Source organism: Primulina eburnea, chromosome 11 (genome assembly GCF_022965805.1).
Source record: "Primulina eburnea isolate SZY01 chromosome 11, ASM2296580v1, whole genome shotgun sequence".
Classification (NCBI taxonomy): domain Eukaryota; kingdom Viridiplantae; phylum Streptophyta; class Magnoliopsida; order Lamiales; family Gesneriaceae; genus Primulina; species Primulina eburnea.
The window spans coordinates 34,372,300-34,384,016 of NC_133111.1; the positions used below are offsets into that span (position 1 = coordinate 34,372,300).

An 11,717-nucleotide genomic window follows, 5' to 3' on the forward strand; every position below is an offset into this window, starting at 1 on the left:
TTTAGCGACTGGGAAAATATGAGTGTGGTTGGTTTTGACTTTGGTAATGAGAGCGGCGTTGTTGCTGTTGCAAGACAAAGGGGCATTGATGTTGTTCTTAATGATGAATCCAAGCGTGAAACTCCTGCAATCGTATGCTTTGGTGACAAGCAGCGGTTTCTTGGGACAGCAGGAGCTGCATCAAGTATGACGAATCCAAAAAATACCATATCTCAAATTAAGAGGTTGATTGGGCGCCAGTTTTCAGATCCTGAGCTGCAACGTGATCTTAAGTCGTTGCCTTTTTTAGTCACCGAAGGGCCTGACAGTTATCCTTTGATCCATGCACAGTATTTGGGTGAGATGAGGACATTTACACCAACTCAGGTTTTGGGCATGGTATTTTCCGATCTCAAGAGTATTGCAGAGAAGAATTTGAACGCTGCCGTTGTAGATTGCTGCATTGGTATACCTGTTTATTTTACTGACTTACAGAGAAGAGCTGTTATAGATGCTGCCACTATCGCTGGCTTGCACCCCCTTCGGCTTATTCATGAGACTACTGCTACTGCTTTAGCTTATGGAATTTATAAGACCGACTTACCTGAAAGCGAACCACTGAATGTTGCTTTTGTTGACGTTGGACATGCGAGTATGCAAGTTTGTATTGCTTCCTTCAAGAAAGGTCAGCTGAAGATATTGGCCCATTCCTTTGACCGGTCTCTTGGTGGAAGGGATTTTGATGAAGTTCTTTTTCAGCACTTCGCCTCAAAGTTCAAAGACGAGTACAAGATTGATGTCTATAAGAATGCTAGAGCTTGCCTAAGGCTTCGTGCTGGCTGTGAGAAGTTAAAGAAGGTTCTTAGTGCAAACCCTGAGGCTCCTCTTAACATCGAGTGTCTGATGGATGAGAAGGATGTTAGGGGTTTCATCAAGAGAGAGGAGTTTGAGCAAATTAGCATTCCAATTTTGGAACGTGTGAAAAAGCCATTGGAGAAGTCTCTGGCAGAAGCTGGGCTCACTGTTGAAAATATCCATTCAGTTGAGGTTGTTGGTTCGGGCTCTCGGGTTCCAGCTATGATTAAAATCTTGTCCGAGTTCTATGGTACGGAGCCCAGGCGTACAATGAACGCTAGTGAATGTGTTGCCAAAGGCTGTGCTTTGCAATGTGCTATACTTAGTCCTACATTTAAAGTGCGGGAATTTCAGGTAATGTTCCTATTATTTGTAGCTGTGTTTCTGTGTCATCTGGATAACTGAACTCACTTCTAGCATGCGATATGTTTAATAATCATTTGAGAAAACCATGAACATTATTCATGGGTTACAGACGCAATCAAGTAATAATTGGACTTTCAACTTTTCTCTGCATACCTGTGTTTCTTAAATTTTCAGTTGCAAAAGTGCGTTTAAGAACTTGATTGTCGATTGAGGGATATATGATTTTTCATTGGGATCTTGAATATATTGTCATAATCGGGTTGGCATCTTCTACGGGTATGTGTATATTTGTGGCGCTGTCAAAAACCAACATTTGTGATTTGCATTTATGTGCCAGGTTTTGAAGAAATCCATGAACAATCTTCCCATGGGTTTTACTTTCCAATTTCATCAAATGATTCTCGGATTATGATATGGTTGGTTCTGATTCTGCAGGTGAATGAGAGCTTCCCTTTCCCCATTTCACTATCATGGAAAAGTACTGCTTCAGATATGCAAAATGGAGCCATAGATAACCAGCAGAGCACAATCGTATTTCCCAAGGGTAATCCTATACCAAGTGTGAAGGCTTTGACTTTCTACCGATCTGGCACCTTTACAGTAGATACACAATACACTGATGTCAGTGAATTGCAGGCACCAGCAAAGATTAGTACATACATGGTAGTTTTCATTTTCTAAAAAAAATATGGTTGATTATTAATTTATCTATTTGTATTGTCCAACAAGTGTTATTATTTCTGTTCTTTTACTTAAACTTCGATTGTGCTTACTTTCAGATTGGACCTTTCAAATCCACAAATGAGCGGGCTAAAGTGAAGGTTAAAGTCCGTTTGAATCTTCATGGTATTGTATCAGTCGAGTCAGCAATGGTAGGTTCACACGATAAAGCTCTTTAATGTAGTGTATTTTTTATGGCTCTTTGACTATTGATAATCCTGGATAGCAGAATAGAGGTTCGTCAAGCATAGAATAGAGATTGGGAAAAAATAAAATAAAATAAATTGCCTCTGATGCCTGCGTTCCTACAGTCTACCATTATCCTTACCCTGCAATAGAATTTTCCCAATAGCATACATCTCAAACCATGTGCCAGAGCCAATTTCGGATAATCTCTGTGCGTGCTATTCCAGAATAATAATTATCTCCAATTCTGCGTAATTCTCTGCGCCTTTGTGGCATGCTATGTTAGAACTAGTCAGATATTAACTTATATGGCAGCGTTTATAAAAATATAGGATCTGTAGAAGCAAATCAGCTACTTAAATATGATCGATATGTTTTTAAGGAATGGCGCTATAAAAAGGTTTATGTATGTTATTGTTTTGGTAATACAACATAGTTGATTGCATGAAATATGTCAACCAAAATGGTTATATTGGTATGTACAACGTGCTTGATTACATGAAAGTTTGTCAACCATAGATCATATTGGTTATTATTCTCTTCGTCCCAATATAAAGACCACATTAATTTTTTTCATCCGTCCCAAACATATAGTTCGATTATCATATTTACTATTATTTTCTGTATTCTTTTAGGAATCTACGCCTACTTAATTTGCTTTTGTAATTACTAATTTATTCATTTAATTTTGAAAATGTAAATTATGAATTCTTATATGTATTAATTTAATGTTAGAAATATCCACCATTTCTCGATGAATGTCCAAATGCTTGGAAATAGGGTCTGAAAAATTGAAGATAAATCTACCATTTTCAGTTTAACTTTTGAGTATGAAATTGAAACAACATTGTTCTTATTTATAATGACTGCTAAAAATTCAAAAACAGTTGCGAGAAAAGATCCTAGCACTTACAATTGATTTTTGAAGAAATCCGATGAATTCATTTGTTTTAGGTGGTGGAAAATTATCAATTTCGTTTTTAGGCATTGGATTGCTTCAATTATGCACAAGTTTGAAAACTTGTTCATTGGAGCCACTTATCATTAGTGTGATGAGAAGTTTAATTTTTGTAAATTTTAATTTTTAGGATTTGAATGAACATTGCATAAATACAATAGTTAGCTCATGAAGATTAAATCACAGCCTGTAAATATATTAACTAATTCCAACAACTTTTAGTTAGCTCATGAAGGTTAAATCAAAACCAGTAAATATATTAACTAATTCCGACAATTTTTTTATCCTGTTAAACACTCAATAAATAAGAGTATGATGGAAACTTTCTTGTAGAATTTACTTTTCCAATACTTTTCTTAATCTGTGTCAAATTACATGTAAGCCTATATGTATAGGACGGAACGGCGTGAGTATTTTTTTTTTCATTTTTTAACTTTAAAACCACTGTTCTGTTTAATTCATTGATTTTTATGACCTCTTATGTAGCTCTTGGAAGAGGATGAAATTGAAGTTCCAGTTGTGAAAGATTCGGCAAAGGACCCAGAGAAGATGGATACTGAAGATGTTCATACTGATCCTGCTACATCTAGCACCCCTGACGCTGATGTAAATATGCAAGATTCTAAAATTGATGCTCCTGAACCTGAAAATGGTGTGCCAGAGTCTGGGGACAAGCCTGCTCAGATGGAAACAGATAAGAAGGTTAGCTTACAATTGTTAAATTTTATGTGCTGGCAGTTTCCTGTTTCTGGGAGACTAGCCGTTGAAACATCATCTCCGCCTTTGTGCATTCTGTTTCGAATATTTATTGGGATCTTGAACTTACCTGTGCTTGAACCAAATGTTGTTTCTTCTATCAAATATCAATTTGAGCTATCTTTTTTATTTTTTTGCTCGTGACTCTTTTAGAAGTTAATTTTGTAGTCTGATTCGCAATCTACGCTTTTGTTCGTGATTGTTTAGCTAATCATAGTTGAGTATGTGTTCTCTCAGCTGCGACGAATGTGTTTTATGTTCATCAGGTGGAAATTCCGAAGAAAAAGATTAAGAAAACCAACATAACTGTGTCAGAAGTTGTACATGGAGGACTCTCGGCCTTGGAATTGCAAAAGGCAGTAGAGAAGGAATTTGAGATGGCGTTGCAGGATCGTGTAATGGAAGAAACCAAAGACAAAAAGAATGCTGTTGAGGCTTATGTTTATGAAATGCGAAATAAGGTATGTAGCAGTGTGTTGGCATTGCAAGTATCTAGGTTTAGACATCCTGCTAACGTTCTTTTGTGCTCGCAGCTTCATGACAAATATCACGAGTTCATATCCGATCCAGAGAAAGGGCAGTTTATTTCCAGACTACAAGAGATAGAAGATTGGTTGTACGAGGATGGGGAAGATGAAACCAAAGGTGTTTATATTGCTAAACTTGAGGAGCTCAAGAAGGTATGTCCCTTGAAGTTCAGTTTCTGCACATGTTTTTGTTTCTCACTTTCAAAGTTCATGATGTACTTTTTTGGGTTTTGTAGCAAGGTGATCCTGTAGAGCTGCGTTACAAGGAGCATTTGGAGAGGGGAACTGTGATTGATTTACTTACTTATTGCGTCAATAGTTACAGGGAAGCAGCTGTGGTGGACGATCCCAAGTTTGATCACATTGATTTGGCTGAAAAACAAAAGGTACAGTCTTGTCCTTTGTGCCCATATGCACGCATATACTCGGTTGATATATGCTCTATGGCGATCGAGAAACTTCTATCAATCTAATTGTTCAGGTTTTAAATGAATGCGTGGAAGCTGAAGCTTGGCTAAGAGAAAAACTACAGCATCAGGATTCACTTCCAAAGCATGCAAATCCAGTTCTTTTGTCTGCTGATGTGAGGAAGAAAGCTGAAGCTCTTGACAGGTATTGCAGAATTGGTTTCTTTTCAAGTTGATAGTCTTGATACATTTCATCCATTTTCTCTTTGAAACTTATGCACTTGCTTTTATTTGAGATGGACAAGCATGTTTTAAAGATTTGAGAAAGGTTCATATAGCTACACCAATTCTATTGCAGTACATTAATTATTTGCTAGAGACACATTAGTTGTCAACATTATCATTCTGGCCTTCCAACAACTATTTTACCCTGGCTACATGGATAGCCGGTAGTGATGTTTTCTTTTTGTATGGATTTCTACTGTTTTCTGAAATTAATATCTCACTAATCCTTGAATCGTGAAACCAATGCTTAACAATGCATCACCGATTTATGTTGTTCACTTCTGTCACGCAAGCTGATTTGTTTCTCTTCTCACTTCTTAGCAATGTTCCTTGTGGACAATAAATATTCGAACTATCTACAGTTTGCTATTTTAGTTTCTATGAATTATATCTAATTCTAAAAGTACCTCTACAGGTTTTGCAGGCCTATCATGATGAAGCCAAAGCCAGCAAAACCAGCCACGCCTGATGTACCTTCGCCAGCATCAGCCCAAGGAGGTGAGTCGCAATCTCGAGGGCCAGATAGCACGAACACATGTGACACTGCGGAATCTGGAAAAGAATTGCCATCAGCCGATGCACAGCCTATGGAAACAGACAAATCCGAGACTGCACCAGCTTAATGCCAATAGGTGCTTTATACGTGTGGGTTCACTTGTAAGGCTAGAAAACTTGATTTAAACTTCAGATTGGCCATGGAGGCCATGAATATCTTCGATGTTAGAACATTCAAATTATGTTTTTAAGTATACTTCTCCGGGTCGAAAACCATACTATTTGTTGTAGGTGGCTCTTTATTATGCATCTGTTTTTGAGAGGGTGTTTCAGGCATGACAGAATGACTATTGATCTTCCTTCAGTTGAATGAATCAAAAGGTTATCCTTTGTGAAAGAAATTCTTTTATAAGTAATTGTCAATGTATGCAGGAAATATCCTTGTTAATTTTCTAGTTTTCTTTGTTGACGTCAAAAACATGTTACAAGGAAATAAAACTTGAACAGATTAAACGATTTTGTCTTTATCAAAATTTGAACGAATATTTATTTCAACATAATATATCTATTTCAACTAATAATTTTTATTTAAATGTTCTAATAAAATATTCTATTTCATATCTTTACTTGAGATATACTATATTATTTTTCTATATTTTCTTATTTACAAAAATAGGAAATTTAGGTAAATGCTTTAGAAACATATTTATAAAAATACCATGTTTCATTTAGTTCCTTGATGGTGATGGGATCAAAACGGTGAGATTAAATTTGTGTTTTACTCAACTAAGTGACAACGATTACTATAAATTGTTTAATAGTTCATGTCGCTCCTCTGTGAAAGGTTGGTCTACAACAGATTGAATTTTTAACCATAGTTAACCAATCAAAATTCATGCTCAGATCCTTTACAAGGAATAAACGAAAGACCAATCACAAGAAAATGTTGGTCTCCCGTGCCAAATTGATATTAGACCAACATTTTGAGTTATAATTACTAGAATAAAAAAATAAAATTGAATATCGAGATTTACATGAAAAACAATTAAAAAATTACTAAGGTTGAAAAAATTTCACTATAATAATAGGTGTTTCTAAAGGGAACATTTTCTCTCTTAATACAGAAGAGCAAATACTTTACAAATATTATAGAATAACATACTCAAATAACTTGGATATGAGATTAGAGAAATGAGCTTAAAACGAAATACTCAAGATGATATAATCGAGGGATCGAGACACCTATTTATAGTTGATTGAACAAGTAATTTCTTCAGTCTGAATGCAACCAATTTTGAAAAATGCACCGAATTTTCAGCTTCCCAATTATGACAATTCATCTACCACTATCAATGTTATCTGCCACCAAACCATTCACAGAAAAATCAAACTCCATTGATTGTGTTGATTCCCTAAAGCATAGTTTATACAAAAGAGCTATAATGTTTACTTGCCGAGAACACACAAACAGAACCTATCGAATGCAAGCAAGCATCCCATTACACCAAAGAAATGCCACATACCGCAATCACCAAAATAAAAGCTAAAATAGTTGAAAATAGTTCGAACCACCTGATGCATAACCAATCCTAATTCCAAGTTCCAATGTGTTATTGCTCCTCCCCAATTCACCCCACGAAAAATTTGTTCTTTGGGATCATCTTCTATCTTGTTTGTGTATAAAGGTCTAGTCGTTCAGCCGCAATCAACAGATATGTCATCAATACGATGTATAGAGGCAAATGATCAATTAGGTTATTTAATTTTACCACATTGTGAGGGAGATTGACATGGGACAAAACTACAAGAATTTAAAACATAGTTGTGATACTCACGAGAAATTTAGAGTCCGATTCCAGCAAGTGTCACTAGTCCAGATGCAGGTATTGGAATTGTCCTGAGCTTGAAATCACGAATAAAACCGTTAGAAGGAGGAGAGTGTCCTGATGTAGCCCTTCCGACGCTCAAGTCAGAGATTGAGGATATGAATCAAGAGCAACTAGGGGTACTGCTGAAAAATAATATAGGGTTGAAAAATAATATAGGGAATGAATTGAATCATACGCTAAAACCTGATATTTATAGGAGGGTGTCTGGACCCTTGATGGGCATGTCTTCCATTTGGGATTAGGATGAGCCAGGGATAATGGGATAATCCATGGGGTATTAAGTTGGAACACTTGGAAATAGTGGTTCGATGACATGGAGTTGTCCAATTAGCATATGCATGGAAAGCAATGAGTGATGTGGCGGGTGATTAGGCATCATTGGACGCGTGAGATCGTTGGATCGCAAGCTGACATGCTAAATCAAACGGGCGTGATGGTTCATGATCTATATTGTTAGATCACAGATGGATGGATCAAAACGATACAAAGCGAATGAGCGCATGTGAATAGTTGTGCACCATCACAAAGTATACAATCTAGATCGTCATATCCATATCCGATCTAAGGGATGCCTTGAATTGTTGCGAACATTCATTAAGGGTGCAATGTAAATCGTTGATCAGAAGATAGATGCACCATATTCAATCTCGTTAAAGAATATGATCCAATGGTTGTGCTCCTATCAAATGAGATGTGATCCATTAGATCCAAAACTGACGGATTAGATTGAATACCAAGCCATGAGTCAAAACTATTTACTAAAATGTGCTTTCTACCTTTGAAAAACTACAAAGAGACCCCTAATTTTGATTCTCACTAACTCGCAAACTTTAGACCATATATATTCCCTCGTGTGCATATTGCTGCATTTAATTTTGTTATTCATAATAATGAGTTCCAAAAGCATATTTAGTTCGTCGGTTTTGTAGTATGGAGTGTTACTATTATAAAGCACAGATCATTGTATCTTGGGAGATGATTGACATATTTCATCAGCCGCGTGTGGAGAAAAGTTAGTCTTAAAGAGATAAAGTCCAAATCTAGGGTCGACGTTCTATCTCAATCTTGTTTTAGTGTCATGTTGCAACAACTACACAACAATTTCAAATTTGCACCTGATACAGTACCAATGTCAAGAAGTTGGATGAGTGGTTTTTTGTCTGGATTTGGGCAACTGGTTTTCATCTATGAGATTTTTGAAATGATAATTGCTAATTGAAATTGTTCTTTCTCACTTTATTGTTTTGTGGACTTGTTAGGTGCATCATTTTCACATTCAAAGAGAATGAAATAATTAGAGAAAAATCTCTAGGAGTGTAAGGTTAAAAAATAAGATGATGTAATCCAACTGAATGTAAATCTAGGGAAAATGAAAAATGACTAATTAAATGATTTTAATTGCTTAAATTAAATATGTTTGATATGCTTATATGATTATGAAGTCGTTTTCTACTTGAATGCATAAAACGATATTTTTAAAGGTTATTCGAAATGCGATCGAGGAACGGAGACCGAGGACTGAAGAATGGAAAATATTTTTATTAAATATTTGTTTTTAATTATTTAAAATAAGGTCGATGCTTCATGATATTTTTAAGATTAAGGAGTTTTGAGGTGATTTTATATGCCAAGACGTAATTTTTAACGATATTTTTATTTTCGACTAAAATATGAATTTTTCGATAAATCGGCTAATATTTTCACGAATTTTCCTAAACGAGATATTTTAAATAATCACCAATGGGCTTGATGGGCCTAATTAACAATGTTATTGGGCCTAAGCTTGTTTACTTGATAACTAAACAAATAAATAAACACAAACCAACCCTCCCCATTAAAAGTCATCATACACACCCCCTTCCCCTAATACACACAACTCTTTTATATCAGCACAACACACACACACACGAGTTTTGTGAAGGGGAAAGCATTGGTTTTCTTAGAAAAAAATTAGCCAAGGTTGTTTGTCGTCGTTCTTCGCATCGTCGATTCTTTTTCAAGCGTAAATTACGCAAAAGCACGCCATAAATCTTTCTTTTCACATCTATCACACCCTAATATGTGTTTGATTATTGTTTGCATTAAAAACATGTTTCTTTTTTCAATATTTTCGTTTTATGCATATATGGGCGATTAAGGTTTGAAATTTTGTTCCAAAAAATTGATATATGTTTGCATGAAGGGGCTGCCATTTATAGGATCTTAGAGCCACGTTTTTATACAATTTTAAGGGCCACACGAAGCACGGTAGGGGCTGCACACAGAACTAAAACAAGCTGATCGAATTATTGTGTGTTTTGATGCCAAGTTTGGTCATGAGGGAGAACCACTGCATGGCTCGTCCAGGGTTGGGCTGGGCTGGGACATGGTCGGGTGTGTGAAGGAGTCCTAGCCATACTAGGAGTCAAGTAACGTCGGCTAGGGAAGGTCCAGGCAAGCTAGGACTCTTTCCAAGCCATCCGAGAGAACAACAGCGTGTAGTGAGGGTTCGCGGCTGGGGCCAGGGGTCAAGGCTAGGTCTGTTAGGGTCCTGAGAGGATTCATGAGGGACTGGGCTCGGTGGTGGCTCGAGAGTAAGGGTCCTAGTTGGGTTTTGAAGAGTCCTAGGAAATTATACTAGGTTCGCGTGGCTCGGGTCCTTCGTTCAGAGGGATAATGCGAGTTAGGGTTGGTCCAATGGGTCCAGGAGGGTTCCTAGAGGGGATGGGCTGGGGCTGGCTTGGGCTCGGTTCGAAGAAAAAGAAAGGTGGCTCGATGGGTAATGCTAGGGTTCGGTTCTAGGGTTTTCTATGGCTAATGGGTTCGAACGTGGTTCACGGGGGTCGAAACATGGTTCATGAGGGTAATTTAAATATAAAAAGTCTATGTATAAATTTGGGGAATTTATATTAAAGTTTGAATTAAATCAGAATTAAAACGCTCTACGAATTAATAATTAAGAAATAATTAGAAAGCCTCGAATTTAAGCTAAATAAAAATATGAGAAATTTAATTTAAACTTAAATAATTATTTGGGATGGTCTTGAGTCAATGAAAACATAGAAAAAATCAAAATCGATGAATATTACATCTAGGGGTAAAACAGTCAATTTACACCTGAAAATAGTAATCGTCATGGCAGTGCCCGGAATGCTGTAAAATATGTTAATATGTTATTTTAAACATTTATGAAATTTTATGATGAAATGATAATGCTAAAAAATATGTTGCATGCTTAGTTTAAAAGAAAAACGATTTACGCATGTTTAATTTTATAAAGTGATGAAAATATGAAATGTTGAAGGAAGTGAAGTAATTGTGACAAATACAATAATAAGATTATGATGATATGTTGATATGTAAGGCCAAGGCTCAGTTGACGGGTAAGAGTGTCGCGGATGTCTCCGTAGCCCAGAACTGTGGTAATACATAGATGGATCTCCATCGACCTTCAGCTAATACGAAAGTCACAATTAGCGATATGAATTCAATGAAAGGAAAACATATATGTGCATGATGAAAATGAATATGTTTATGATGATATGAAAAATGTTTATGTATGTTCATTAAATGTTATTTTAAATAAAAGTATTTCACTGTTGCATGTGATTGTATACGTATTGCTTGCTATTATGGTTATGGTTTGCTGATTCAATAGACTCATTAGGTGTGATCGAGGTAGATGAGCATGATGTTGATGTTGTTGAGGGTCTTGATGGTTGATCTTATTGGACTGAAGGTGCACATAACCCGAGGACCAGCGCTAGTTTTCCGCAGTTATGATTTAAAGTTTATGTTAAAGATTTTTATGACTTTTTATTATGGTTTTGAGTGGTTTTTGAGAGATTGTTAGAGTTAGCTTTATTTTGAAATATCGCTAAGTGAGGGTTGGAAAATGTTTGATGATTTTGATGTTTTAAACTCTTTCCGTTGAATTTTCAAATATAGTTGGTATGGATTATTATAAAATGGTGTCAAAATATTATATATATATATATGTATATGTATCAGCCGAAATATTAGAGGTAATAAAAAAAAATTCTGGTACTTTTTAAAAAAACGAGTAGTGGACGTTTCAGGTGATATCAGAGCAATGTTCCTGCATAGGGTTGTGCCATCCGTCAGTGCCGGGAAGCTCAGTCATCAAGCCTAAAATCTGTAAGTTTATATGCTTTATATGATTTTATGCTGAGTACCTACATGATAGCATGGTTTATATGTTTAAGATGCATGTTATTAGAATTTGATGAACATTCATGTTTAAAGCTTAAGGATGAAAGAAATTTAAATGATGCATGATTATAAAAAAATATAT

At 36.0% G+C, this 11,717-nt stretch overlaps 1 protein-coding gene across 1 annotated transcript; it reads left to right on the forward strand.

The window, feature by feature from the left end:
* The first annotated feature begins 18 nt into the window (after positions 1-18).
* Positions 19-5,935, forward strand: LOC140805230 (heat shock 70 kDa protein 15-like). Its single transcript, XM_073161471.1, has 9 exons — positions 19-1,188; positions 1,636-1,863; positions 1,980-2,072; positions 3,551-3,766; positions 4,087-4,281; positions 4,354-4,500; positions 4,584-4,733; positions 4,829-4,959; positions 5,455-5,935. Exons 1-9 carry the CDS (start codon positions 19-21, stop codon positions 5,660-5,662), a joined length of 2,538 nt encoding a protein of 845 aa, XP_073017572.1. The 3' UTR covers positions 5,663-5,935.
* The last annotated feature ends 5,782 nt before the right edge of the window (positions 5,936-11,717 follow it).

What these genes read in the sequence shown, in the direction of transcription:
- LOC140805230 (XM_073161471.1), top strand. Translation starts at nt 19, where the DNA reads ATGAGTGTGGTTGGTTTTGACTTTGGTAATGAGAGCGGCGTTGTTGCT. An exon ending in TTAAAGTGCGGGAATTTCAG is followed by an intron (nt 1,189 to 1,635) that starts GTAATGTTCCTA and finishes CTGATTCTGCAG; the next exon opens with GTGAATGAGAGCTTCCCTTT. An exon ending in TTTATGAAATGCGAAATAAG is followed by an intron (nt 4,282 to 4,353) that starts GTATGTAGCAGT and finishes TTGTGCTCGCAG; the next exon opens with CTTCATGACAAATATCACGA.